The following is a 27,751-nucleotide window of genomic DNA, read 5'->3' as shown; positions in this document are numbered from 1 at the left end:
CTGGTGGAACGCAGCAGGCCAGGCAGCATCTTTAGGAAGAAGTACAGTCGATGTTTTGGGCCGAGACCCTTTGTTAGGACTAACAGAAAAGATAGTAAGAAATTTGAAACTGGGAGGGGGAGGGGGAACTCTGAAATGATAGGAGAAGACAGGAGGTGCAGAAGTGAAGCTAAGAGCATTATAAACGGCGAAGAAAATGTCCCGGAGGGGTGGAAGGGATTGTGATGGGGACACCAGGTACCTTCTCATGGCAGAGAGTGTCCCCCTCAGAGCTCAATGGGAGGCAGAGTCAATTAAATGTGAGTACCTGGGATCCTCAGAAGGTCCAAATTGAGAGGCTCGAAAACGAATCCTGAAATCAGTTGGCAGCGGAGACACGTTCCAAAGAAGGATATACGGCTGTAGTAACAGGTCTGGGTCAAAATGTGATCGAAAAGTTGAAGGGAAAGTTCAGTGAAACCCTCTCTCACTGTTCCCCATCTGTAATTTCTTTGGCCCTTCAACTTTTCGATCACATTTTGACCCAGACCCATTACAACAGCCATATATCCTTCCTTGGAACGTGTCTCTGCTGCCAACTGACTCCAATTGGCTTCAGGATTCATTTTCGAGCTTCTCAATTTGGACCTTCTGAGGACCCCAGGTACTCACATTTAATTGACTCTGATCCCATTGTTTCTCCCGTCGAGCTCTGAGGGTGACATTCTCCACCATGAGAAGGTACCTGGTGTCCCTATCACAATCCCTTCCATGCCTCCAAGACACCTTCTTCGCCGTTTGCAATGGCCACCTCTTAGCTTCACCCTTCCCCCTCCTGTCTTCTCCTATCATTTTGGATTTCCACCTCCCCCTCCCACTTTCAAATCTCTTATTATCTTTTCTTCAGTTAGTCCTGACGAAGGGTCTCGGCCCAAAACATTGACTGTCTTTCTTCCTATAGATGCTGCCTGGCCTGCTGCGTTCCACCAGCATTTTGTGTGTGTTGCTTGAATTTTCAGCATCTGTAGATTTCCTCGTGTTTGCATTCAGAGAAGGTTCATTAGGTTTGTGGATGAATTGTCTTTTGAGGAAAGTTTGGACAGACTGTGAGGCTCAAACTAATCTCAATGAGGTGTTTAAGTGACTTAGTCAGAACAACTGATGAGAAGAGATAAACACAAGAGATTCTGAAGATGCTGGAAATCTAGAGAAAACACAGTCAAAATGCTGGAGGAACTCTGTAGGTCAGGCAGCAACTACAGAAAGGAGTAAACAGTCAATGCTTTGAGCCAAGTCCTGATGAAGGGTTTCAACCCAAAATGTCAACTGTATATTCCCCTTCATAGACACTGCCTGACCTGCTGAGTTCCTTCAAAATTTTGTATATTGCTATGAAATGTTAATATTCACTATTGAATCAAATGGTAATCAAACACAAAGAGGGGCTGAATGGCTTGTTGACCCATGCCTTGCTGGGACATTTTGTTCTTCAATAACTTTGATGGTAGCTTCAAAGGTGAACGGAGATGGAAAGGAGATGGGCTCTATTCTGAAGCAGATCTTACAGAGTGCAAGGAATCCCAGCGTTCCCCTTCATCACACTGACACTCACCACTTCCCACTAAATTCACATCCTTTGGAGAGGTCTCCTGAAGGCCCTGGGAAGGAGATGTTTCAGCCAGGGCAGGTGTGGTCACCTCTGGAGGCTTCTCAGTCACAGCATCTGGAATTCAGACCAAGTGGGGTGAAGTCACGGTGCTGACATGGGAAACAGGGCAGTTAGATTCCACACAGCGAGTTCTCTCCAACAGCAATGAGATCAGTGATCAGGTTAACAGAAACTTGACCCTGGACTGAAATAAATTCTGACTCTCCTGCAAATGACCTTTTACCCAGATCTTCACAGAACTGTATGGCATAGGTACACGCATGTCCATGCTGACCATGATGGTCACATGTCTAACTACTACCGCACCCTCTGGCTGTGAAGCATCTTGAGGTGGTGTACAATGGGTTAATCTGCAAGATGATATTCATGAAGTATCACAATGGAGCATTGATCAAGCTAAATAGTTCACAGCACAGGAACAGGCCCTTCGGCCCACCATGCCTGTGCTGATTATGCTAGTCAGAGGTTGGTACTCATTCATACCCTGTCTGTTCATGAGTGTGCCCAGACCTCTTAAAGACTGATATTGTATCTGCTGTCATAACGACACTTAAAAGACATTTGGAAGGTATCTGGATAGGAAGGGCTTACCATTAAGGGCTCACCAATTCCATTAAGTTAGGGGTCCGTAAAACCAAGGTTGGGAAGCCCTGGTTTAGAGGGATGTGGGCCAAACGTGGGCAAACAGGACTGGCTGTTTGGCCCCTGGGTCAACACTGTATAACTCTATGACTTGTGCTGGAAGCATTGCCAGGTATCCACCACTCTCTGTGCAAAAATAATCTGGCCCTACAAAGCCTTTTTAAACTTTCTTCCCTCATCTTCAAGCTAAACCCTCTAGAATCGACATTTCTACTCTAGGAAAAAGACTGATTATAAGCCCATAAGATATAGGAGCAGGATTATGCTATTTGACTCATTGAGTCTGCTCCACTATTTCATCATGGCTGATCCAATTTTTCTCGCAGAGCCCATCTCCTGCCTTCTTCCATATCCTTTCATGCCCTGACCAATCAAGGATCTGACAAGCTCTGCTTTAAACACACCCAATGACCTGGCCTCCACCAAAGCCGGTGGCAAAGAATTCCACAGATTCACCACTCTCTGACTAAAGGAATTCCATAAGACCATAAAACATAGAGGCAGAATTTGGACATTTGGTCTATCGAGTTTGCTCCACTCTTCAATTATGGCTGATCTTTTATCCCCTCCTCACCTCCACTTCCTGGCCTTCTCCCAAGAACCTTTGATGCCGTATCCAATCAAGAACCTATCAAGCTTAGCCTTAAATACACCCACTGACCTGGCCTCCACAGTTGCCTGTGGTAATAAATTCCACAAATTTACCATCCTCTGGTTAAAGAATTTTCACTGCATCTGTTTTAATTGGACCCTCTCTATCCTGACAGGCTGTGACCTCTTGTCCTAGACTCCACCACCATGGGAAACATCCTTTTCATGTCTACTCTGTCCATTCCTTTCAACATTCGGAAAGTTTCAATGAGATCCCCCCTCATCCTACTAAATTCCAGTGTGTACAAACCCAGTGTTCCTCGTATGTTAAACCTTTCATTCCTGGAATCATCCTTGTGAAGCTCCTCTAAACCCTCTCCAATACCATCACATCATTTCTATGATGCCATGCCCAAAATATACACAAAGTGAGGCCTCACCTTATAAAGCCTGTAGTCCAGGCCTCTTGAAATGAATGCTAACATTGCATTTGCCTTCCTCGCCACCAACTCTACCTGCAAGTTAAGCTTTGGGGTGTTCTGCACAAGGACTCCCAAGTCCCTTTCTATCTCAGATCTTTGGAGTTTCTCCCTAAATAGAACATAGTCTTCACTTTTACTTCTACTACCAAACTGCATGTCCATGCATTTTCCAAACTTGTATTTCATTTGCCACTTTCTTGCCCATTCTCCTAATCTGTCTAAGTCCTTCTGCAGCCTACCTGTAGACTACCTGGCTCCTACCAATCTACGTATCATATGCAAACTTGACAACAAAGCCATCTCTTCCATCATTTAAATCATTTATATACAGCATAAAAAGAAGCGGTCCCAACAACACCGACCCCTGCGGACCACTAGTCACTCTACTTTACTTTATTGTCACCAAACAATTGATACTAGAGTGTACAGTCGTCACAGTGATATTTCTTTCTGTGCTTTGCGCTCCCTGAAGTACAAATCGAAATAAATAGAATAAAAAATTTAAATTATGTCATAATTAGAAAATATAAAAGGGAAAGTAAGGTAGTGCAAGTCAGGTCCAGATATTTTGAAGGTACAGCCCAGATCCAGGTCTGCCATCCTTTCATTCCCACTCACTACCTCCTCCCATTCAACCAATGTTAAACCATGCTTGTAACTCTCCTGTAATACCATCGGCTCGTAACTTGGTAAGCAGCCTCATGTGTAGTTCCTTGTCAAAGGCCTTCTGAAAGTCCAAATAGACAACATCCACTGCATCCCCTTTATCTATCCTACTTGTTCAACAGGTTTGTTAGGCAACATTGTCCCTTAAAGAAATCGTGCTGACTTTGTCCTATCTTGTCCTGTGTCACCAAGTACTCCTTAATCTCATCCTTAACAATTGACTCCAATATCTTCTCAACCACTGAGGCCAGGCTAACTGGTCTATAATTTCCTTTCTGCTGCCTACCTCCTTTCTTAAAGAGTGGAGTGACATTTGCAATTTTCTAGTCCTCTGGCACCATGCCAGAGTCCAATGATTTTTGAAAGATCATTACTAATGCCTCCACAATCTCTACTGCTACCTCTTTTGGAACCCTAGGGTGCATGTCATTTGGTCCGGGTTACTTAAGTCCCCTGTGTCTTTCAATTTTTGAGCACCTTCTCCCTTGTAATAGTAACTGCACTCACTTCTCTTTCCTCACATCCTTTAGCATCTGGCACACTGCTAGTGTCTTTCACAAGGAAGACTGAAATACTCATTTGGATCATCTGCCATCTCCTAGGCCCCCAATATTATTTCTCCGGCCTCATTTTCTAACAATCTGATATCCACTCTCATTTCTCTTTTATTTTTTACATACTTGAAAAAAGCTTTTACTATCCACTTTGATATTGTTTGCCAGCTTGCTTTCATATTTCAGTTTTTCCCTCCTAATGATTTTCAGTTGCTTTCTGTAGGTTTTCAAAAGAAGCTGTCCCAACACTGACTCCTGTGGAACACCACTAATCCCTGGCAGTCAGCAAGCAAAGGATTCTTTTAATCCCACTCGCTGCCTCCTCCCAATCAGCCAATGCTCTAAACATGCCAGTAGCTTTCCTCTGTTTTCCCACTAATTTTTGCTTTGATATATGCCCTTTCTTTTGCTTTTACATTAGCTTTGACTTCTCTTGTCAGCAACGGTTGTACTATTTTGCCATTTGAGTATTGCTTTGTTTTTGGAATACATCTATCCTGCATGAGATCCTCCTTCTAAAAGGATGCCCTTCTATTCTGAGGCTGTGTTCTCTGGCTTTAGACTCCCCCACCATGGAAATGTTCTCTTCACATCCACTCTATCAAAGCCTTTCACCTAAGGTTGTCATAGCCGGGGGTGGTAGTGGGGATAAGCTCCCACTACCTATAAAGTGCTCCAAATGATGTGAGTCTCTAACAGAATCTGTCAACCAAGTCCAACTCTTGGCCTTCACGTGTGGCTTAGCTACTAGGCCTGGTGGAACTGTTTCTACTGACAAGAGAAGGGGCAAAGGTGGACAACTGGCACCTCAAAGCCAGTTGCTTCAGGCAGGTGGGGCTCGACAGCCTTGGACGGCAGCCCGCCTGAGAGGGAAAACTCTGATTTTTAAATCTCCACTGCCTAGCAACCATACTCACCCATGGGAAAGGCTGAGGGAGTAAACCCAGAGGCAGTTTGAAGTTGTTTACAATTTCACTCTGGCAACTTCTGTGATGACACTGGTGCCAAACTGTATCAGCACTTGCCCTCCCCTTGGACTACATCAGTGATGTGGAGAGGGGGAACCCGCTGCGTGGGCAACAGCCGGTTCTTCAAACCTTCCCACCCAGGCTCGCGCCCTGGAGAGGACACAGTCCACCAGAGTCACAAACCCACGATCCCCTGGGTTCGACGGCTGCCTACTAGCTTTCAATGAGGTCACTCCTCATTCTTCTGAATTCTAGTGGATACAGGCCCAGAAACATCAGACTCTCTTCATATGACAGATCTTCTTATCTATCATTCATACTGCAGATAATTTTACACACACATATACCCTCTAATGCTCCAGAATACACACTCCTTGTTTGTTCAATATCTTCTTATAGCACATACTCTCCAATCCAGGGAGCATTCTCTGCACCCTCTCCATATCCTTTCTGTAATGTACTCACTCCAGCTGTGGCCTAACCAATGCTTAATATAGCTGTAACACCTCTCTTTTTACAGTCAGCACCCTGACTGATGAAGGCTGAACCCTCATTGACCACAGGAGGGGATGGTGGCAGCAGACTATAGGATCTGGACACTTTGTGATGGATCTGAGCCACAGGAACTGAGTAGATGCCTGCAAACAAGCTGATACAGGGCTCAGACAGAGCCTCACAACAAAAGTACTGGGAGCGGGGGACTGTCTGGGCCAGGACCTTCAGTCAGTGTGGCTGTAGGACAGGGGAACATGACTCCTTGCCAATGAAGTTTCCCCACCTTTAACCATATAACAATCCATATAACAATCACAGCACGGAAACAGGCCATCTTGGCCCTCCTTTGCCCATTCCGTATCTCTCTCTTTTCGTTACAATGATCAGGCGCGGGGAGGGTGTGCAGGGTCCCATGCCGCCAGGTTTGGGAGCAGTTATTCCCTGCAGCCACTGTGCTCCTGAAAAAGCTTCACTGGTCACAGCTCTGAATGGGCTCACTACCTGTGGACTGAATTTCGGGGAGCCTGCAGCCCGTGTTCTCCGCATTATTTGTTTACTTTCTTTATTATTTCCTCTTTTGTTGATCTTGGGGTCTTGGCTCCACTGTCACAGGCAGTCTCTCCCCAGACTTCGAGATCAACAGACGGATCGGATGAGCAACCTCAACGTTCACCAGGCTGACAAGGAGAGTCTGGGAGAACAGAAAGCTGACAATGCACACCAAGATTGCAGTCTACAGGGCCTGCATCCTCAGCACACTGCTTTACGGCGGCAAGACCTGGAGCCTCTACTGCAGACAAGAGCAGCGTCTCAACACCTTCCACCTTCGCAGCCTAAGACACATCCTGGACGTCAAGTGGACTGACTGAGTCACCAACAATGAGGTCCTGACCCACGCCCAGATACCCAGCCTCTTCACCCTACTCCAACAACGCCGTCTCCACCGCCTGGGGAATGTACACCGCATGTCAGACAGGAGGATCCCGAAAGACCTGCTGTACGGGGAACTGGCCTTTGGCAGGACAGCGCAAGGGCGGCCCCATCTTCGTTTCAAAGATGTCTGCAAGAGAGACATGATGTCACTCTACATGAACATCGAGAGGCAGGAGGACATTGCAAGTGATCGCTCTCGCTGGAGGCTGGAACTACGCAAAGGTCTAAAAAGAGGACAAGAGAAGCTGAGGCCTGCTGCTGAAGAAAAGTGCACTCGCTGATAAAACTGCACCAAGACAACACCAGAGGACAGCGCCTTCCAGTGCAGTTGCTGCAGCCGAGACCAGTGCAGTCACTCCCATGTGGGCCTCAACAGCCACAACAGACACTGCTCTACCAACACAGACCGAAGCAAGACTTTCCAGGTGCAGACCCATAGTCTCGCCAGACTAACATCAACTTCTTTTGTAAATTGGATGTTTGTCAGTCTTTGTTGTGCATGTTATTTTTTGTTTCTTTGTTCAGTGGATGCCTACGAGAGATGACTCTCAAGGTTGTACATAGTATACATACTTTTACAATAAATGTATTTTGAACCATTCCCTGACCACACCCTGGGGTTTCCTCCCCAGCACCACTGTTGACAATATAGTACAGCACAGTACAGGCCATTGTTGTGCTGATCTTTCAACCTGTTCTAAGATCAATCGAACCCTTCCCTCCCATATAGCCCTCCATTTTTTTTAGCACCCATGTGCCTAGAGTTTCTTAAATATCCCTACCATATCTGCCTCAACTACCACCACCCCTGGCAGGGCATTCCACACACCCACCCCACTCTGTCAAAAAAGACCTACCTCTGACATTCTCTCCACCCCCGAACACTTTCCTCTAATCACCTTAAAATCATGCCTGTCTTATTAGCTGGGAAAGAGTCTCTGGCTGTCCACTCCATCTGTGCTTCTTATCATCTTGTACACCTCTATCAAGGCATCTCTCATCATCCTTCACCCCAAAAAGAGAAGCCTTCGCTCACTCAACCTATCCACAAGGACATGCTGCCCAATACTGGCAGCATCTTGGTAAACCTCCTCTGCACCCTCTCTAAAGCTTCCACATCTTTCCTGTAATGAGGTAGCCAGAACTAAACACAATAAAGTATGATCTAACCTGGGTTTTATAAAGCTGCAATACTACCTTGCAGCTTTAAACTCAATCCCCTAATTTATGAAAGCCAATATACTGTACACCCAGCACACCGTCATCTGTACTGCAGTCTAAGCCAGAACACACAACGTATCCAAACTCACACTGTACAATCCCTCTCCCTCTTTCCCTGTCTCCTCATCACCCCTGATTCTTCCTTCTACAACAACCCTGCCTCTTTCCTTGTGCCCCCTCCGCTCACTGGAATTTTGGGCACTCTGCCTCCTGCCCCTCGAGTCAATGGGACTTCGGAAGCCCTGTCTCCTTTCTCCTCCCCCCCCCTCCAGTCAATAGGAGTTTGGACGCCCTATCTCCTCCTCCCTCCAGTCCCCATGCATCTCGAGCCTTCCTTCACCTGTGAACACAGCAAATGAGGAAGAACGTGCAGGGCTTCACTCACCACACTCGCCTTACACTGGGTGCCCGGGTACCTGCTGTGGGTCTAGTCCTGCCTCCTGTGCCACGGCTGCTCACCTCTGCTGTGCTTTTTGAGCAGGCACTCCACCAGAACCAGCTCCAGCTTCTCCAGTAGCTCGGCCTGTTGCAGCTCCCCATTCACCTTTGCCAGGATCTGCTGTCCCGTAAACCACTTCTCCAGCTTGGGCCAGTGCTCCAGGAAACTTGTCAGTCTATCAAAAGGCACAGGCATTATCACCCACCTAACCGCCCTGAAACCCACTTGTCTCCCAGATCACAGGCACACCACAGATAAGGATTCACTATCGGCTGAACTCATGGCACTGGCTCCCAGGGCCAGAGGGAGGGGTGTCAGAGACAAGGGATGCAATCATTCTCAAGGTTAGTCATTCCCCAAGGTTAGGGTTCACAAAGTGTGTTCAATGGTCAGGAGCAAAGGACAGAGGATCGGAAAGCATGCTCTCCAGGTCAAGGACTGTAGATATCACTCACCGAGGCAGCAGCTGTTCCTCTGTACGTGACATATTCCCACCAACATCCGGGAGCTCCTGGGGTCCCTGTTCACCGGATGCTTTCTGGATTACAGACTCAGCACACTGACTGACTGTCACACACAGCACGAAGAAACACAAGACAGCACCACATTCTGATTTAATGCAGCACCCACTTCCAGTGGCAGCCCTTTTGTCCAGTCCCCTCTGCTACCACCCCCAATCGCCAACCCCTCCACTACCACCCCCAATCCCCACCCCCTTCAGTCCCCTCTGCTACCACCCCAATCCCCACCCCCCTCATATCCCCTCCACTACCACCCCAATCCCCATCCCCTTCCCTAATCCCTCTGTTACCACCCCCAATCCCCATCCCCTTCTCCAATCTCTACCTCCCCCCACCCCTTTCTAACACCCCCCAATCTCCACCCTCCCTGTCCTGATCCACTGCCCATCCTTCACCTGGTCTGTTCCTCACCCCCCCACCATCCTGTCCATTCTCCCACCCAAACTCTCTACCATGATTCTGGCCAGGGTGCTGGGCCCTACCATTGCCCTGCGAGTGGCGAGTCAGCACAGTGTTGTCTGAAACCTCTAGGAGAATGGCGATGTCCAGGGCAGGCCAGGGAGGAGGGGGCTCTTTGGAAGCCTTTGGGTCCACAGCCAGTTTGGTTCTGGACCTCTTAGTCTTTGGTACAGTGTAATCAGAGTCAACCCCGGTCAGCAACTTTTCCAGCAGTTTGGCTTGGGTGACAGTCGCTGGGAATCCATCAAGGATCCAGCCACATCCTGCCGGCAGTCGCCTACAACAGAGACAAAGCAGGGGGTTAGTGTACGAGGAACCTCCGCTCAATGGCCTGGGCTATTACACCAACTCACACATACTGGTGAGCACTGGGAAAACAAACATAGTCACACGGCAAGGAACCTGGTAATGCCCTCCATACCAATAAGCACATTTTACAAGGAGCACTGTTGCAGGAAAGCAATATCCATCAAGAACACCACCATCCAGGCCATGCCCTCTTCTCACTGCTGCCATCAGGAAGGTGGTACAGGAGCCTCAGAACCTACACCACCAGGTTCAGGAACAGTTAATACCTTTCAACCATGAACTCAACCAGAGTGGATAATATCACTCACTCCAACAATGAACTGATTCCTTTGTAACCCCACAACCAATGGACTCATTTTCAAGTCTCTACAACTCATGCTCTTGATATTTCTTGCTTATTTATTATTATTTTATTTTATTTGTTGTAGTTGCATATCTATCTATCTCTCTATCTCTCTATTTATCTATTTATCTATCTATTTATCTATTTATCTATTTATCTATCTATCTATCTATTTATTTATCTATTTATCTATTTATTTATCTATTTATCTATTTATCTATTTATTTATTTATCTATTTATCTATTTATTTATTTATCTATTTATCTATTTATATATCTATTTATCTATTTATCTATCTATCTATTTGTCTGTTTATTTATTTATTTATTTATTTATTTGTTTGTTTGTTTGTTTGTTTGTTTATTTATTTATTTATTTATTTATTTATTTAGTGCTGCAGCACAAAGTAGGCCCCTTGAGCCATGCTGCCCCAGCAAGGCCCAACAAATCGGATTAACCCTAACCTAATCACAGGACAATTTACAATGACCAATTAACGAGGATGAGGTGATGGAGGACTTGGTGACACAGGACAAGATAGCACAAGTCAGCATGATTTCCTTCAAGGAAAATCCCGCCTGATGAACCTGTTGGAATTCTTTGAGGAGATTACAAGTAGGATAGATAAATGGGATACAGTGGATGTTGTATATTTGGACTTTCAGAAGGCTTTTGACAAGGTGTCACACATGAAGCTGCTTACCAAGTTAAGAACCCATGGTATTACAGGAAAGTTACCGACATGGTTAGAACACTGGCTGATTGGTAGGAGGCAGCAAGTGGGAATAAAAGGAACCTTTTCTGGTTGGCTGCCAGTGACGAGTGGTGTTCCACAGGGGTTGGTGTTGGAACCACTTCTTTTTATGCTGTGTATAAATAATTTAGATGATGGAATAGATGTCTTTGTTGCCAAGTTTGCATACGATACAAAGATTGGTGGAGGAGCAGGTAGTGTTGAGGAAACAGGTAGGCTGGAGGAGGACTTAGACAGATTAAGAGAATGGTTAAGAAAGTGGCAAATGAAATACAGTGTTGGAAAATACTTGGTCATGCACTTTGGTAGTAGAAATAAATGTGTGGACTATTTTCTAAACGGGGAAATAACCAAAAATCTGAGATGCAGAGAGACTTGGGAGTCCTTGTGCAGAATACCCTGAAGGTTAACTTGCAGGAAAGTCATTGGTGAGGAAGGATGTGATGCTGAGGCTTTATAACGCACTGGGGAGGCCTCACCTCAAGTATTGTGAACAGCTTTGGGCTCCTCATCTTAGAAAAGATGTGCTGGCATTGGAGAGGGTTCAGATGAGGTTCATAAGGATGATTCCAGGAATGAAAGGGTTATCATATGTGTTACATCTCAATGCATGGAGTATAAGAAATAAGATGGATGATCTTGTTGCACTTGTACAGATTGTTGGGTATGATGCTGTGACCATCACTGAATCGTGACTGAAGGATGGTGGTAGTGGGGAGATGAAAGTCCAAGGTTACACGTTGTATCAGAAGGACAGGAAGGTAAACAGATGGGGTGGTGCGCCTCTGCTGGTAAAGAATCATCAGAAAGACGTGACATAGGATCAGAAGATGTTGAGTTCTTCTGGTTTGAGTTAAGAAACTGCAAGGGGAAAAGGACCCTGATGGCAGTTATATACAGGCCTCCCAACTGTGGCTGGGATGTGAACTACAGATTACAACTGGAAATAGAAAAGGCTTGACAAAAGGGCAATGTTTGATGGTCATGGGAAATCTTACCATGCAGGTAGATTTGGAAAAACAGGCTGGTAATGGATCTCAAGAGAGTGAATTCGTTGAATGCCTATTTAGAACAGTTCGTCATTGAGCCCATGAGGGGATTGGCTACACTGGATTGTGCATTATGTAATGAACTGGTGGCAATGGAGAGCTGAAGGTCCAGGAACTCTTAGGAGACAGTGATCACAATATAATTGAGTTCAACTTGAATTTGATAGGGAGAAGGTGAAGTCTGACATAGCAGTACTTCAGTGGAGTAAAGGAAATTACAGTGGAACAAGAGAAGAGTTGGCCAAAGCAAAGGCCCCAGCGAGGCTGGTCCTGGCTCATCTCTGACCCCTGATCAGAACAGCTCTTGATCCCTTGCATTTTGCCTATTGGGAGCACATTGGAGTTGATGGATAACCAGGGCAGCACTGTGAGGATCATGATTTTTTTAATTTTTCAAATGCTTTCAATACCATACAGCCATCATTGCTGGGGGGGAAAAGCTCCATTGAATGCAGGTTAGCACTTCCATTGTATCCTGAATAATGGACTACCTGACTGGAAGACCTCAGTTTGTGTGGCTTCGGAGCTGTGTGGCTAGAAGCAGCACCAGGGCCCCACAGGGGTCTGTATTAATTCCCTTCCTGTGTACCCTGTATACCTAGGACTTTAGATACAACATTGTGTCATGTCATCTGCAGAAACTCTCCGATGATTCAGAAGTAGTTGGGTGTATAAAGGGAACATGGGAGGATGAATACAGGGCCTTGGTAAAGGACTTTGTCAAACAGTACAAGCTGAATCATCTGCAGTTCAATGTCAGTAAGACAAAGGAGATGGACTTTAGGAAGACTAAGCCTGCACTGCTCCGTTACTATTGATGGTGAGGATGCGGATGTGGTGAGTACCTGCGGTGCACCTGGATGACAGACTTGAGTGGAGCACCAACACAGAGGCTGTGAACAAGAAGGGCCAGAGTCACCTCTGCTTCCTGAGGAGACTGAGGTCCTTTGGAGTATACAGGTGACTCCTTCAAGTTTTACCAGTCTGCTGTTGCCAGTTCAATCCTCAATGCAGTGGTGTGCTGGGGCAAGGGCATCAACACGGGTGATGCCAACAGGTTCAATAAACTGATTAGAAAGGCTCACTCTGTTATGAGTCAAATTGGACGCACTGGAGAATTTGGTAGAACGAAGGACCCTACGGAAAACCCTGGCAATTCTGGACAATGTTTCTCACCCTCTGCACGTGTGAAAAGAGGAGCACTTTTAGTAATAGGCTAAGACAACTGCACTGCTCCAAAGAGCGCTGTCTGAGGTCATTCTTACCCTCAGCTATAATGAGTCAACCAAAAGCCAGAGAAATGATGATCCCTCATGTTAGACTGTTTGAACTAGCTTATTTTTTATTCTTTCTTACTTCTCTTCTAATAGTTGTATATCTGTGTACTTCTAATGCTACTGTGGCACTGTACTTTCCTTTGGGATCAATAAAGTATCATCTGTCTATCTATCTAAATTGAAAGGTGATGCTGACGGGCTGACAGTGGAGCAGCAATGGATCGAGTTTCTGGGGAAAAATGACGAAGGTGCAGGATAGATGTATTCCAAAAACAAAGAAATACTCAAATGGCAAAATAGTACAACCGTGCTGAGAAGAGGAGTCAAAGCTAATGTAAAAGAAAAAGAAAGGGAATGCAACAAACTAAATTTAGCAGGAAGGTAGAGGATTGGGAAGTTTTCAAAAAACTTACAGAAAACAACTAAAAGAATCATGAGGAGGGAAAAGATGAAATATGAAAGCAAGCTAGCAAACAATATCAATGTGGATTGAAAAAGTTTTTTCAAGTATGTAAAAGATAAAAGAGAGATGAGAGTGGAATAGGACTGCTAGAAAATGAGGCTGGATAAATAATAACGGGGGACAAGGAGAAGGCAGATGAACTAAACAAGTATTTTGCATCAGTTTTACTGTGAAAGACATGAGCAGGATGCCTGATGTAGTGTGTGCAGTTACAAGAGAGAAGTTGCTCAAAAACCTGAAAGACATAAAGATACATAAGTCACCTGGACCAGAGGAACTGCACCCTAGGGTTCTGAAAGAGGTAGCGTAAGAGATTGTGGTGGCACTAAAAATGATCTTTCAAAAATCATTGGACTGTGGCATGGTGCCAGATGACTGGAAAATTGCAAATGTCCCTCCACTCTTTAAGAAAGGAGGAAGGCAGCAGAAAGGAAATTATAGACCAGTTAGCCTGGTTCAGTGGTTGGGAAGATGTTAGATTGTCAATTGTTAAGGATGAAGTGATGGAGTACTTGGTGACACAGGACAAGACAGGACAAAGTCAGCATGGTTTCCTTCAGGGAAAATGGTTAGAGCATTGGCTGATTGTTAGGTGGCAGTGAATAGGAATAAAAGGATGATTTTCTGGTTGGCTGCCAGTAACTAGTGGTGTTCCACAGGGGTTGGAGTTAGGACCACTTCTTTTTATGTTGTATATTAATGATTTGAATGATGGAATAGATAACTTTGTTGCCAAATTTGCAGATGATATGAAGATTGGTGGAGGGGCAGGTAGTGTTGAGGAAACAGGTAGGATGCACAAGGGCTTAGATTAGGGAAATGCACAAGAAAGTGGCAGACGAAATACAATGTGCAGACTACTTTCTAAACGGGAATAAAATCCAAAAATCTGAGATGCAGAGGGACTTGGGAGTCCTTGTGCAGAACACTCTGAAGGTTAACTTGCAGTTGAGTCGATGGTCAAGTCAAGTCACTTTTTATCGTCATTCCAACCATAACTGCTGGTACAGTACAGAGTAAAAACAAGACAACAATTTTCAGGACCATGGTGCTACATGAAACAGTACAAAAACTACACTGAACTACGTAAAAACAACACAGAAAAGAAAACTACACTAGACTACAGACCTACCCAGGACTGCATAAAGTGCACAAAACAGTGCAGGCATTACAATAAATAATAAATAGGACAATAGTCACAGTAGAGGGCAGTAAGTTGGTGTCAGTCCAGGCTCTGGATATTGAGGAGTCTGAGAGTTTGGGGGAAGAAACTATTACATAGTCTGGTCGTGAGAGCCCGAATGCTCAGGTGCCTTTTCCCAGATGGCAGGAGGGAGAAGAGTTTCTATGAGGGGTGCGTGGGGTCCTTCATAATGCTGTTTGCCTTGCAGATGCAGTGTGTAGTGTAAATGTCTGTAATGGTGGGAAGAGAGACCCTAATGATCTTCTCAGCTGACCTCACTATCCGCTGCAGGGTCTTGCAATCCGAGATGGTGCAATTTCCGAACCAGGCAGTGATGCAGCTGCTCAGGATGCTCTCAATACAACCCCTGTAGAATGTGATGAGGATGGGGGGTGGGAGATGGACTTTCCTCAGCCTTCGCAGAAAGTAGAGACGCTGCTGGGCTTTCTTTGCTGAGGAGCTGGTGTTGAGGGACCATAAGAGCAAGGATGTGATGTTGAGGCTTTATAAGGCAACGGTGAGGCCTCAGCTTGAGTAATGTGAACAATTTTGAGCACCTCATCTTAGAAGAGATGTGCTGGCATTGGAAAGAGACTGGAGGAGGTTTACAAGAATGATTCCAGGAATGAAAGGGTTATTATATGATGAAAGTTTAATGGCTCTGGGTCTGTACGTGCTGGAATTCAGAAGGATGAGGGGGGATTCTCATTGAAACCTTTCTAATGTTGAAAGGCCTTGACAGAATAGATGTGGAAATGATGTTTCCCATGCTGAAAGGACTAGATAGAGTGGGTGTGGAGAGGATATTTCCTATTGTGGAGGTAATCAGAACTAGAGGGCACAGCCTCAAAATTAAGGGGCAACAGAGGTAAGGAGGATTTTTTTTTTATTAGCCAAAGAGTAGTAAATTTGTAGAATGCTCTGCAACAGACTGTGGGGGAGAGTTTAAGCTTTGCAATCCACTCTAAGTCATCCCTACAAAGCGAATGATCTTAGAGCGTGGATCAGTACTTGCAGCTATTTTGTTGTGACCACTACAGAGACTTGGATGGTTCAGGGGCAGGAACGGTTACTTAAATTGCCAGGCATTAGATGTTTCAGAAAGGACAGGATCAGAGATAGTGTCACAGCTGCAGAAAAGGAGGAAGTCATGGAGGAATTGTCTACAGAGTCTCTGTGGGTGGAAGTTAGGAACAGGAAGGGGTCAATAACTCTACTGGGTGTTTTTTATAGACCACCCAATAGTAACAGGGATGTTGAGGACCAGACAGAGAGACAGATTCTGCAAAGGTATAATAATAACAGAGTTGTTGTAGTGGGAGATTTTAATTTCCCAAATATTGATTGGCAACTTCCTAGAGCAAAGGGGTTAGATGGGGTGGAGTATGTTTGGTGTGTTCAGGAAGGTTTCCTGACACAATATGTAGATACGTCTACAAGAAGAGAGGCTGTACTTGATTTGGTATTGGGAAATGAACCTGGTCAGGTGCCAGATCTTTCAGTGGGAGAGCATTTTGGAGATAGTTATCATAATTCTATCTCCTTTGCAATAGCATTTGAGAGAGATAGGAACAGACAAGTTAAAAAAGCATTTAATTGGAGTAAGGGGAATTGTGAGGCTATCAGGCAGGAACTTGGAAGCATAAATTGGGAACAGATGTTCTCAGGGAAATGTATGGTAAAAACGTGGCAAATGTTCAGGGGATATTTGTGTGGCGTTCTGCACAGACAATAACCTATCCCTCAACGTCAGCAAGACAAAGGAATTGTTTGTTGACTTCAGAAGGAGTAGTGGACCGCATGACCCCAGCTACATTGGTTGTGCACTGGTGGAACAGGTCAAAAGCATTAAGCTCCTCGGTGTGAATATCACAAATGACCTGACTTGGTCTAACCAAGCAGAGTCCACTGCTAAGAAGGCCCACCAGCACCTTTACTCCCTGAGAAAGCTGAAGAAATTTGGTCCGTCCCCTAAAACCCTCACTAATTTTTTATAGATGCACCATAGAAAGCATTCTTCTAGGGTGCATCACAATCTGGTATGGAGGTTGTCCTGTCCAAGACTGGAAGAAGCTGCAGAAGATCGTGAACATAGCCCAGCACATCACACAAACCAATCTTCCATCCTTGGACTCACTTTACACGGCACGCTGTTGGAGCAGTGCTGCCAGGATAATCAAGGACACGACCCACCCAGCCAACACACTTTTTGTCCTTCTTCCCTCCGGGAGAAGGTTCAGGAGCTTGAAGATTCGTTCGGCCAGATTTGGGAACAGCTTCTTTCCAGCTGTGATAAGACTGTTGAACGGATCCTGACCCGGATCTGGGCCGTACCTTCCAAATATCCGGACCTGACTTGCACTACCTTACTTTCCCTTTTCTATTTAAATTTTTATTATGTTTACTTGGATTTGTACTCAAAGGAACGCGAAGTGCAGAATCAAATATCACTGTGATGATTGTACGTTCTAGTATCAATTGCTTGGTGACAATAAAGTAAAGGTACGTTCCATGAGACAGGGAATGGATGGTAGGATACATGAACTGTGGTGTATAAAGGCTGTTGTAAATCTAGTCAGGAAGAAAAGAAAATCTTACGAAAGGTTCAAAAAACTAGGTAATGATAGAGATCTAGAAGATTATAAGAATAGCAGGAAGGAGTTTAAGAATGAAATTAGGAGAGACAGAAGGGGTCATGAGAAGGCCTTGGTGAGCAGGATTAAAGAAAATCCCAAGGCATTCTACAAGTATGTGAAGAACAAGAGGATAAGATGTGAGAGAATAGGACCAATCAAGTGTGACAGTGGAAAAGTGTGTATGGAACCAGAGGAGGTGACAGAGGTACTTAATGAGTACTTTGCTTCAGTATTCACTGTGGAAAAGGATCTTGGCGATTGTAGGGATGACTTACAGTGGACTGAAAAGCTTGAGTATGTAATTATTAAGAAAGAGGATGTGCAAGAGCTTTTGGTAAACATCAAGTTGAATAAGCGTCCAGGACCAGATGAGATGTATCCCAGGCTCCTGTGGGAGGTGAGGGAGGAGATTGCTGAGCCTCTGGCAATGATCTTTGCATCAGCAATGGAGACTGAGGAGGTTCCAGAGGATTAGAAAGCTGCAGATGTCTTAATTCAGTGGTTGGTAAGTTAATGGAAAAGATCCTGAGAGGCAGGATTTATGAACATTTGGAGAGACGTAATATGATTAGGTAATGTTACAGCTACATTGGACCCTGGTCAGACCCCACTTGGAGTACTGTGCTCAGTTCTGGTCACCTCACTACAGGAAGGATGTGGAAACCGTCCGACAGCACAATACAGGCCCTTTAGACCACAATGCTGTCCCCAACATGTCCTTACTTTATAAATTACATAGTGTTACCCATAGCCCTTGTTACCATACCATACCCTTGTTACCCATACCTAAGCAACATGTACCTACCTCGGGGTCTCTTAAAAGACCCTATCATATCTGCCTCCAACACCATTGCCGGCAGCCCATTCCATGCACTCACCACTCTCTGCATAAAAAACTTACCCTGACATCTCCTCTGTACCTACTTCCAAGCACCTTAAACCTGCGTCCTCTCGTGCTAGCCATTTTAGACCTGGGAAAAAGCTTCTGACGATCCACATGATCAATGCCCCTCATCATCTTATACACCTCTATCAGGTCATCTCTCATCCTCCGCTGCTCCAAGGAGAAAAGGCCGAATTCACTCAACCTATTCTCATAAGGCATGCTCCCCAATCTGGGCAACATCCTTGTAAATCTCCTCTGCACCCTTTCTATGGCTTTTGAAAACCAACAGAAGGCAACTTAAAAAATCATTAAGTAAGAAAATATGGAATATGAAAATAAGCTAGTCAATAATATTAAAGAGGGTACCAGAAATTTCTTCAGGTACATGAAGTGTAAAGGAGAAGTGAAAGAGGATATTGGATCACTGGTAAATGATGCTGAAGAGGTAGTTAAGAGGGACAAGGAAATGGCAGACAAATTGAAAAAGTATTTTGCATCAGTCTTCACTGTGGAAGACACTAACAGTATGGTGGAAGTTCCAGGTGTCAGGGGTCATGAAGTGTGTGAAGTTACCATAACTGGAGAGAAGGTTTTCGGGAAACTGAAAGGTCTGAAGGTACGTAGGTCAACTGGACCAGATGGTGTACACCTCAGGGTTCTGAAAGTGGTAGCTGAGGAGATCATAGATGCAAGAGGAATGATCTTTCATGAATCACTAGATTCTGGAATGGTTCTGGAAGACTGGAAAATTGCAAGTGCAACTCCACTCTTCAAGAAGGAAGAGAGGAAACTTACGGCCAATTAGTCTGACCTCAGTGGTTGGGAAGATGTTGGAGTCAATTATTAAGAATGAGGTCTGAGTACTTGGAGGCACGTGATAAAATAGGCCGTAGTCAGCATGATTTCCCCAAGGGAAAATCTTGCCTGACAAATCTGTTGGAGTTCTCTAAAGAAGTAACAAGCAGGATAGACAAAGGGTTGATATTGTACAATATCAACTTGTGTACAGTTGATATTGTGTACTTGGATTTTCAGAAGACCTCTGACAAGGTGCCACACATAAGGCTGTTTAACAAGCTATGACCTCATGGTATTACAGGAAAGATGCTAGCATGGATAAAGCAGTAGCAGATTGGCAGAAGGCAAAGAATAAAGGGAGCCCTTTCTGGCTGGCAGCCAGCGACTCGTGGTGTCCTACAGAAGTCTTTGTTGGGACCAACACAGGTGGAGGGCAGGTACTTTTGAGGAAGTAGAGAGGCTACAGAAGGACTTAGACGGATTAGGAGAATGGGCAAAGAAATGGCAAATGGAATACATTGTTGGGAAGTGTATGGTCATGCACTTCGGTAGAAGAAATGAAAGTACTCTATTTTTGAAATGGAGAGAAAATACAAAATCTGAGTTGCAAAGGGACTTGGGAGTCCTTGTGCAGTATACCCTAAAGATTAATTAGCAGGTTAAGTTTGTGGAGAGGAAGGCAAATGCAATGTTAGAATTAATTTCATGAGGACTAGAATATAAAAGTAAGGATATAATGTTGAGACTTTATAAAGCACTGGTGAGACCCCACTTGGAGTATTGTGAGCAGGTTTTGACCACTTATCTTAGAAAGGATATGCTGAAATTGGAGAGGGTTCAAAGGAAGTTCACAAAAATGATTCCTGGATTGAACAGCTTGTCATATGATGAGGGCTTGATGGCTCTGAGCCTGTATTCATTGGAATTCAGAAGAATAAGGGGTGACCTAATAAGAAACTTATCGAATGCTGAAAGGCCTTGATAGAATGGATGTGGAGAGGGTGTTTCCTATGATGGGAGAGTCTAAGACCAGAAGACAAAGCCTCAGAATAGAGGGGTGTCTTTTTAGAACAGAAATGAGGAGGAATTTCTTTAGCCAAAGAATGGTTAGTGTGGCATTTATGGAGCCAAGTCTTTATGTATATTTAAAGCAGTTTAATAGATTCCTGATTGGTCAGGGGATGAAGGAGTACAGGGAGAAGGCAGGAGATTGGGGCTGAGAGGGAAATGGATTAGCCATGATGAAATGGCAGAGCAGGCGTGATGGGCAAAATGGCCTAATTCTACTCCTATACCTTATGGTCTTAACAAGCTACAAGCACATGGTATTACGGGAAAGATTCTGGCATGAATAAAGCAGTGGCTGATTGGCAGGAGGCAAAGAGTGGGAACAAAGGGAGCTTTTTCTGGATGGCTGCCGTTGACTAATGGTGTTCCACACCAGTGGTGTGTTGGGACTGAATCTGTATACGCTATACATGAAAGATCTGGATGATTGAACTGAGACTACAGAAGGAATACAGATTAGGAGAATGGGCAAAGGAATGGCAGATGGAATGCAGTGTCAGGATGTGTACGGAAGAAATGAAAAGGTTGACTATTTTTTAAATGGAGAGAAAATACAAAAAACTGAGGTGCAATGGGACTTGGGAGTCCTTGTGCAGGAAAGAACATTTTGCAGGTTGAGTCTGTGGAGAGGAAGGCAAATATGATGTTAGCATTTATTTCGAGAGGACTAGAATATAAAAGCAAGGATGTAATGCTGAAAATTTATAAAATACAGGGGAGACCTCACTTAAGTGTTGTGAGCAGATTAGGGCCTCTTATCTTAGAAGGGATGTGCTGAATTGGAGGGGTTTCAAAGGAGGTTCACAAAAATGATTCCAGGATTGAATGGCTTGTCATATGAAGAGTGTTTGATGCCTCTGGGCCTGTATTCACTAGAATTCTGAACAATGAGTGACCTCATTGAAACCTACAGAATGGTGAAGGGCCTTGACGAAGTGGATGTGGAATGGATGTTTCCGATGGGAAGGAGGGGAGGGGCATCCTTTTAGAACGGAGGGGAGGAGGAATTTCTTTAGCCAGAGAGTGGTGAACCTGTGGAATTCTTTGCCAGGCAGCTGTGGAGGCCATGTCCCTTCATATATTTAAGGTAGAGGTTGATAGATTTTTGATTGGCCAGGGCATGAAGGGTTACAGGGAGAAGGCAGGAGATTGGTGCTGAGAGTAACATTGGACCAGCCATGATGAAATGGTGGAGAAGACTCGATGGGCCAAATGGCCCAATTCTGCTCCAACAGCTTATGGTATTATGTTCTCTCCTTGCTAGGAATCTCACTGTACACCACCTCTGTTTGCAAACCAATTACCTCACCCTCAGCACTATCACTCCATTTTCCATTCCCCTGCCAAATTAGTTTGAACCCTCCTGAACAACTCTAGCAAACTGGTCTTCTCCTCTATCCCAGGTTCAGGTGTAACCCATCCCTTTTCCTCAGAAGAGATTCCAATGATCTATACATCTGAACCCCTGTCCCCTACACCAGTTCCTCAGCCATGCATTCACTTGCCAAATCATCCTATTCTTGCCCTCACTGGCATGGGACACAGTCAGCAAACCAGTGATTACTACCCTGGAGGTTCTGATTTTCAGCTTCGTATTCAGCTGCCCAAAAACTCCCTTCAGGACCTCCTCACCTCTATCAGTGGCCGACAGGCAAAGGAAAACCGAGGGAGGGCTGAGGGGACAACACGGATTGAGGCAGGAAGGGAAGTGGTGGGAAAGGCTAAGGAGTGGGAAGGGTAAGGAGCATGAGAAGGGCAAGAGAGGTGGAGGCAGAACACAGTGGGTACACTGAAAGGAGAAAGAAATGAGGCAGTAAAAGAGGAGGGAGAGTGAAGGGCTGAGACAGGTCAAGGGAAAGTATACTTGAGAGCAGTGAGAAGGAGACACTATCAGAGGACCTCACTATAGCTGAGAGAGGGAGAAACTGTGGGAGGACCCGCCCAGCTGAGAGAGGGAGACGCTAACAGAGGACCTCACTATAGCTGAGAGAGGGAGACGCTGTGGGAGGACCCGTCAGACTGAGAGAGGGAGATGCTGTGGGAGGACCCGTCAGATTGAGAGAGGGAGACGCTGTGGGAGGACCCGTCAGACTGAGTGAGGGAGATGCTGTGGGAGGACCCGTCAGACTGAGAGAGGGAGATGCTGTGGGAGGACCCGTCAGACTGAGAGAGGGAGATGCTGTGGGAGGACCCGTCAGACTGAGTGAGGGAGATGCTGTGGGAGGACCCGTCAGACTGAGAGAGGGAGATGCTGTGGGAGGACCCGTCAGACTGAGTGAGGGAGAGAAGGAGAGAGAGACACTGTGGGAGGACCCGTCAGACTGAGAGAGGGAGAGAGAGAGAGAGACTGTGGGAGGACCCATCAGACTGAGGGAGATGCTGTGGGAGGACCCGTCAGACTGAGAGAGGGAGATGCTGTGGGAGGACCCGTCAGACTGAGTGAGGGAGAGAGAGAGAGAGACACTGTGGGAGGACCCGTCAGACTGAGAGAGGGAGAGAGAGAGAGAGACGCTGTGGGAGGACCCGTCAGACTGAGAGAGGGAGATGCTGTGGGAGGACCCGTCAGACTGAGAGAGAGAGAGAGAGAGACACTGTGGGAGGACCCGTCAGACTGAGAGAGGGAGAGAGAGAGAGAGACACTGTGGGAGGACCCGTCAGACTGAGAGAGGGAGAGAGAGAGAGAGACGCTGTGGGAGGACCCGTCAGACTGAGGGAGGGAGATGCTGTGGGAGGACCCGTCAGACTGAGAGAGAGAGAGAGAGACACTGTGGGAGGACCCGTCAGACTGAGAGAGGGAGATGCTGTGGGAGGACCCGTCAGACTGAGTGAGGGAGAGAGAGAGAGAGACACTGTGGGAGGACCCGTCAGACTGAGTGAGGGAGAGAAAGAGAGACACTGTGGGAGGACCTGAGTGAGGGAGAGACAGAGAGACACTGTGGGAGGATCCGTCAGACTGAGAGAGGGAGATGCTGTGGGAGGACCCGTCAGACTGAGAGAGGGAGATGCTGTGGGAGGACCTGTCAGACTGAGTGAGGGAGAGAGAGAGAGACACTGTGGGAGGACCCTTCAGACAGAGAGAGGGAGAGAGAGAGAGACACTGTGGGAGGACCTGTCAGACTGAGTGAGGGAGAGAGAGAGAGACACTGTGGGAGGACCCGTCAGACTGAGAGAGAGAGACGCTGTGGGAGGACCCGTCAGACTGAGTGAGGGAGATGCTGTGGGAGGACCCATCAGACTGAGAGAGGGAGATGCTGTGGGAGGACCCGTCAGACTGAGAGAGAGAGACGCTGTGGGAGGACCCGTCAGACTGAGAGAGGGAGACGCTGTGGGAGGACCCGTCAGACTGAGAGAGGGAGACGCTGTGGGAGGACCCGTCAGACTGAGAGAGGGAGACGCTGTGGGAGGACCCGTCAGACTGAGAGAGGGAGACGCTGTGGAAGGACCCATCAGACTGTGAGGGAGAGAAAGCGAGACACTGTGGGAGGACCGGTCAGACCGAGAGAGAGAGAGAGAGACACTGTGGGAGGACCCTTCAGACAGAGAGAGGGAGAGAGAGAGAGACACTGTGGGAGGACCTGTCAGACTGAGTGAGGGAGAGAGAGAGAGACACTGTGGGAGGACCCGTCAGACTGAGAGAGAGAGACGCTGTGGGAGGACCCGTCAGACTGAGAGAGGGAAATGCTGCGGGAGGAACCGTCAGACTGAGAGAGGGAGACGCTGTGGGAGGACCCGTCAGACTGAGAGAGGGAGATGCTGTGGGAGGACCCATCAGACTGAGAGAGGGAGATGCTGTGGGAGGACCCGTCAGACTGAGTGAGGGAGATGCTGTGGGAGGACCCGTCAGACTGAGCGAGGGAGATGCTGTGGGAGGCCCCGTCAGACTGAGAGAGGGAGATGCTGTGGGAGGACCCGACAGACTGAGAGAGGGAGATGCTGTGGGAGGACTCGTCAGACTGAGTGAGGGAGATGCTGTGGGAGGACCCGTCAGACTGAGAGAGGGAGATGCTGTGGGAGGACCCGTCAGACTGAGAGAGGGAGATGCTGTGGGAGGACCCGTCAGACTGAGTGAGGGAGAGAGAGAGAGAGACACTGTGGGAGGACCCATCAGACTGAGTGAGGGAGAGAGAGAGACTGTGGGAGGACCCGTCAGACTGAGGGAGAGAGAGAGACTGTGGGAGGACCCGTCAGACTGAGAGTGGGAGAGAGAGAGAGAGACACTGTGGGAGGACCCGTCAGACTGAGTGAGGGAGAGAGAGAGACTGTGGGAGGACCCGTCAGACTGAGAGAGGGAGAGAGAGAGAGAGAGAGAGAGACACTGTGGGAGGACCCATCAGACTGAGAAAGGGAGACGCTGTGGGAGGGCCCGTCAGACTGAGAGTGGGAGAGAGAGAGAGAGACACTGTGGGAGGACCCGTCAGACTGAGAGAGGGAGATGCTGTGGGAGGACCTGTCAGACTGAGTGAGGGAGAGACAGAGAGACACTGTGGGAGGATCCGTCAGACTGAGAGAGGGAGAGAGAGAGACACTGTGGGAGGACCCATCAGACTGAGAGAGATGCTGTGGGAGGACCCGTCAGACTGAGTGAGGGAGAGAGAGTGTGGGAGGACCCGTCAGACTGAGAGAGGGAGAGAGAGAGAGAGAGAGAGAGACACTGTGGGAGGACCCATCAGACTGAGAAAGGGAGACGCTGTGGGAGGGCCCGTCAGACTGAGAGTGGGAGAGAGAGAGAGAGACACTGTGGGAGGACCCGTCAGACTGAGAGTGGGAGAGAGAGAGAGAGACACTGTGGGAGGACCCATCAGACTGAGAGAGGGAGATGCTGTGGGAGGACCCGTCAGACTGAGTGAGGGAGATGCTGTGGGAGGACCCGTCAGACTGAGTGAGGGAGATGCTGTGGGAGGACCCGTCAGACTGAGAGAGGGAGATGCTGTGGGAGGACCCGTCAGACTGAGAGAGGGAGATGCTGTGGGAGGACCCGTCAGACTGAGTGAGGGAGATGCTGTGGGAGGACCCGTCAGACTGAGAGAGGGAGATGCTGTGGGAGGACCCGTCAGACTGAGTGAGGGAGAGAAGGAGAGAGAGACACTGTGGGAGGACCCGTCAGACTGAGAGAGGGAGAGAGAGAGAGAGACTGTGGGAGGACCCATCAGACTGAGGGAGATGCTGTGGGAGGACCCGTCAGACTGAGAGAGGGAGATGCTGTGGGAGGACCCGTCAGACTGAGTGAGGGAGAGAGAGAGAGAGACACTGTGGGAGGACCCGTCAGACTGAGAGAGGGAGAGAGAGAGAGAGACGCTGTGGGAGGACCCGTCAGACTGAGAGAGGGAGATGCTGTGGGAGGACCCGTCAGACTGAGAGAGAGAGAGAGAGAGACACTGTGGGAGGACCCGTCAGACTGAGAGAGGGAGAGAGAGAGAGAGACACTGTGGGAGGACCCGTCAGACTGAGAGAGGGAGAGAGAGAGAGAGACGCTGTGGGAGGACCCGTCAGACTGAGGGAGGGAGATGCTGTGGGAGGACCCGTCAGACTGAGAGAGAGAGAGAGAGACACTGTGGGAGGACCCGTCAGACTGAGAGAGGGAGATGCTGTGGGAGGACCCGTCAGACTGAGTGAGGGAGAGAGAGAGAGAGACACTGTGGGAGGACCCGTCAGACTGAGTGAGGGAGAGAAAGAGAGACACTGTGGGAGGACCTGAGTGAGGGAGAGACAGAGAGACACTGTGGGAGGATCCGTCAGACTGAGAGAGGGAGATGCTGTGGGAGGACCCGTCAGACTGAGAGAGGGAGATGCTGTGGGAGGACCCTTCAGACTGAGTGAGGGAGAGAGAGAGACTGTTGGAGGACCCGTCAGACTGAGAGAGGGAGAGAGAGAGAGAGACACTGTGGGAGGACCCATCAGACTGAGTGAGGGAGAGAGAGAGACTGTGGGAGGACCCGTCAGACTGAGTGAGGGAGAGAGAGAGACTGTGGGAGGACCCGTCAGACTGAGAGTGGGAGAGAGAGAGAGAGAGACACTGTGGGAGGACCCGTCAGACTGAGTGAGGGAGAGAGAGAGACTGTGGGAGGACCCGTCAGACTGAGAGAGGGAGAGAGAGAGAGAGAGAGAGAGAGACACTGTGGGAGGACCCATCAGACTGAGAAAGGGAGACGCTGTGGGAGGGCCTGTCAGACTGAGAGTGGGAGAGAGAGAGAGAGACACTGTGGGAGGACCCGTCAGACTGAGAGAGGGAGATGCTGTGGGAGGACCTGTCAGACTGAGTGAGGGAGAGACAGAGAGACACTGTGGGAGGATCCGTCAGACTGAGAGAGGGAGAGAGAGAGAGACACTGTGGGAGGACCCATCAGACTGAGAGAGATGCTGTGGGAGGACCCGTCAGACTGAGTGAGGGAGAGAGAGTGTGGGAGGACCCGTCAGACTGAGAGAGGGAGAGAGAGAGAGAGAGAGAGACACTGTGGGAGGACCCATCAGACTGAGAAAGGGAGACGCTGTGGGAGGGCCCGTCAGACTGAGAGTGGGAGAGAGAGAGAGAGACACTGTGGGAGGACCCGTCAGACTGAGAGTGGGAGAGAGAGAGAGAGACACTGTGGGAGGACCCATCAGACTGAGAAAGGGAGACGCTGTGGGAGGACCCATCAGACTGAGAAAGGGAGACGCTGTGGGAGGACCCGTCAGACTGAGAGAGGGAGAGAGAGAGAGACACTGTGGGAGGACCCATCAGACTGAGAGAGGGAGATGCTGTGGGAGGACCCGTCAGACTGAGAGAGGGAGAGAAAGAGAGACACTGTGGGAGGACCCGTCAGGCTGAGAGAGGGAGAGAGATGGAGATGCTGTGGGAGGACCCGTCAGACTGAGAGAGGGAGAGAGGGAGAGAGACACTGTGGGAGGATCCATCAGACTGAGAGAGGGAGATGCTGTGGGAGGACCCGTCAGATTGAGAGAGGGAGAGAGAGAGAGAGAGAGAGAGAGAGAGAGAGAGAGACACTGTGGGAGGTCCTGTCAGACTGAGAGAGGGAGAGAGAGAGACACTGTGGGAGGACCCGTCAGACTGAGAGAGGGAGATGCTGTGGGAGGACCCGTCAGATTGAGAGAGGGAGAGAGAGAGAGAGAGAGAGAGAGAGAGAGAGAGAGACACTGTGGGAGGACCTGTCAGACTGAGAGAGGGAGAGAGAGAGACACTGTGGGAGGACCCGTCAGACTGAGAGAGGGAGATGCTGTGTGAGGACCCGTCAGATTGAGAGAGGGAGACGCTGTGGGAGGACCCGTCAGATTGAGAGAGGGAGACGCTGTGGGAGGACCCGTCAGACTGAGAGAGGGAGAGAGAGAGAGAGAGAGAGAAAGAGAGAGAGAGAGAGAGACACTGTGGGA

At 47.7% G+C, this 27,751-nt stretch overlaps 1 protein-coding gene across 1 annotated transcript in view; it reads right to left on the bottom strand.

Annotated features, from left to right (window-relative positions):
• Positions 1-27,751, bottom strand: part of LOC132396499 (sperm flagellar protein 2-like) — an 85,406-nt gene that overhangs the window by 52,212 nt on the left and 5,443 nt on the right. The window contains exons 2-5 of the mRNA XM_059974060.1: positions 9,643-9,896; positions 9,095-9,206; positions 8,660-8,814; positions 1,592-1,702 (exon numbers count right to left, since the gene is read on the bottom strand). Of these exons, the coding sequence (XP_059830043.1) occupies positions 1,592-1,702; positions 8,660-8,814; positions 9,095-9,206; positions 9,643-9,896 (632 nt within the window). The remainder of the gene's footprint in view (positions 1-1,591; positions 1,703-8,659; positions 8,815-9,094; positions 9,207-9,642; positions 9,897-27,751) is intronic.

This window comes from Hypanus sabinus, chromosome 7, assembly GCF_030144855.1.
Source record: "Hypanus sabinus isolate sHypSab1 chromosome 7, sHypSab1.hap1, whole genome shotgun sequence".
NCBI classification, from domain to species: Eukaryota; Metazoa; Chordata; class Chondrichthyes; order Myliobatiformes; family Dasyatidae; genus Hypanus; species Hypanus sabinus.
Note: the sequence above shows the minus strand (reverse complement) of the source record. Positions and strands in the feature narration are given on the sequence as shown.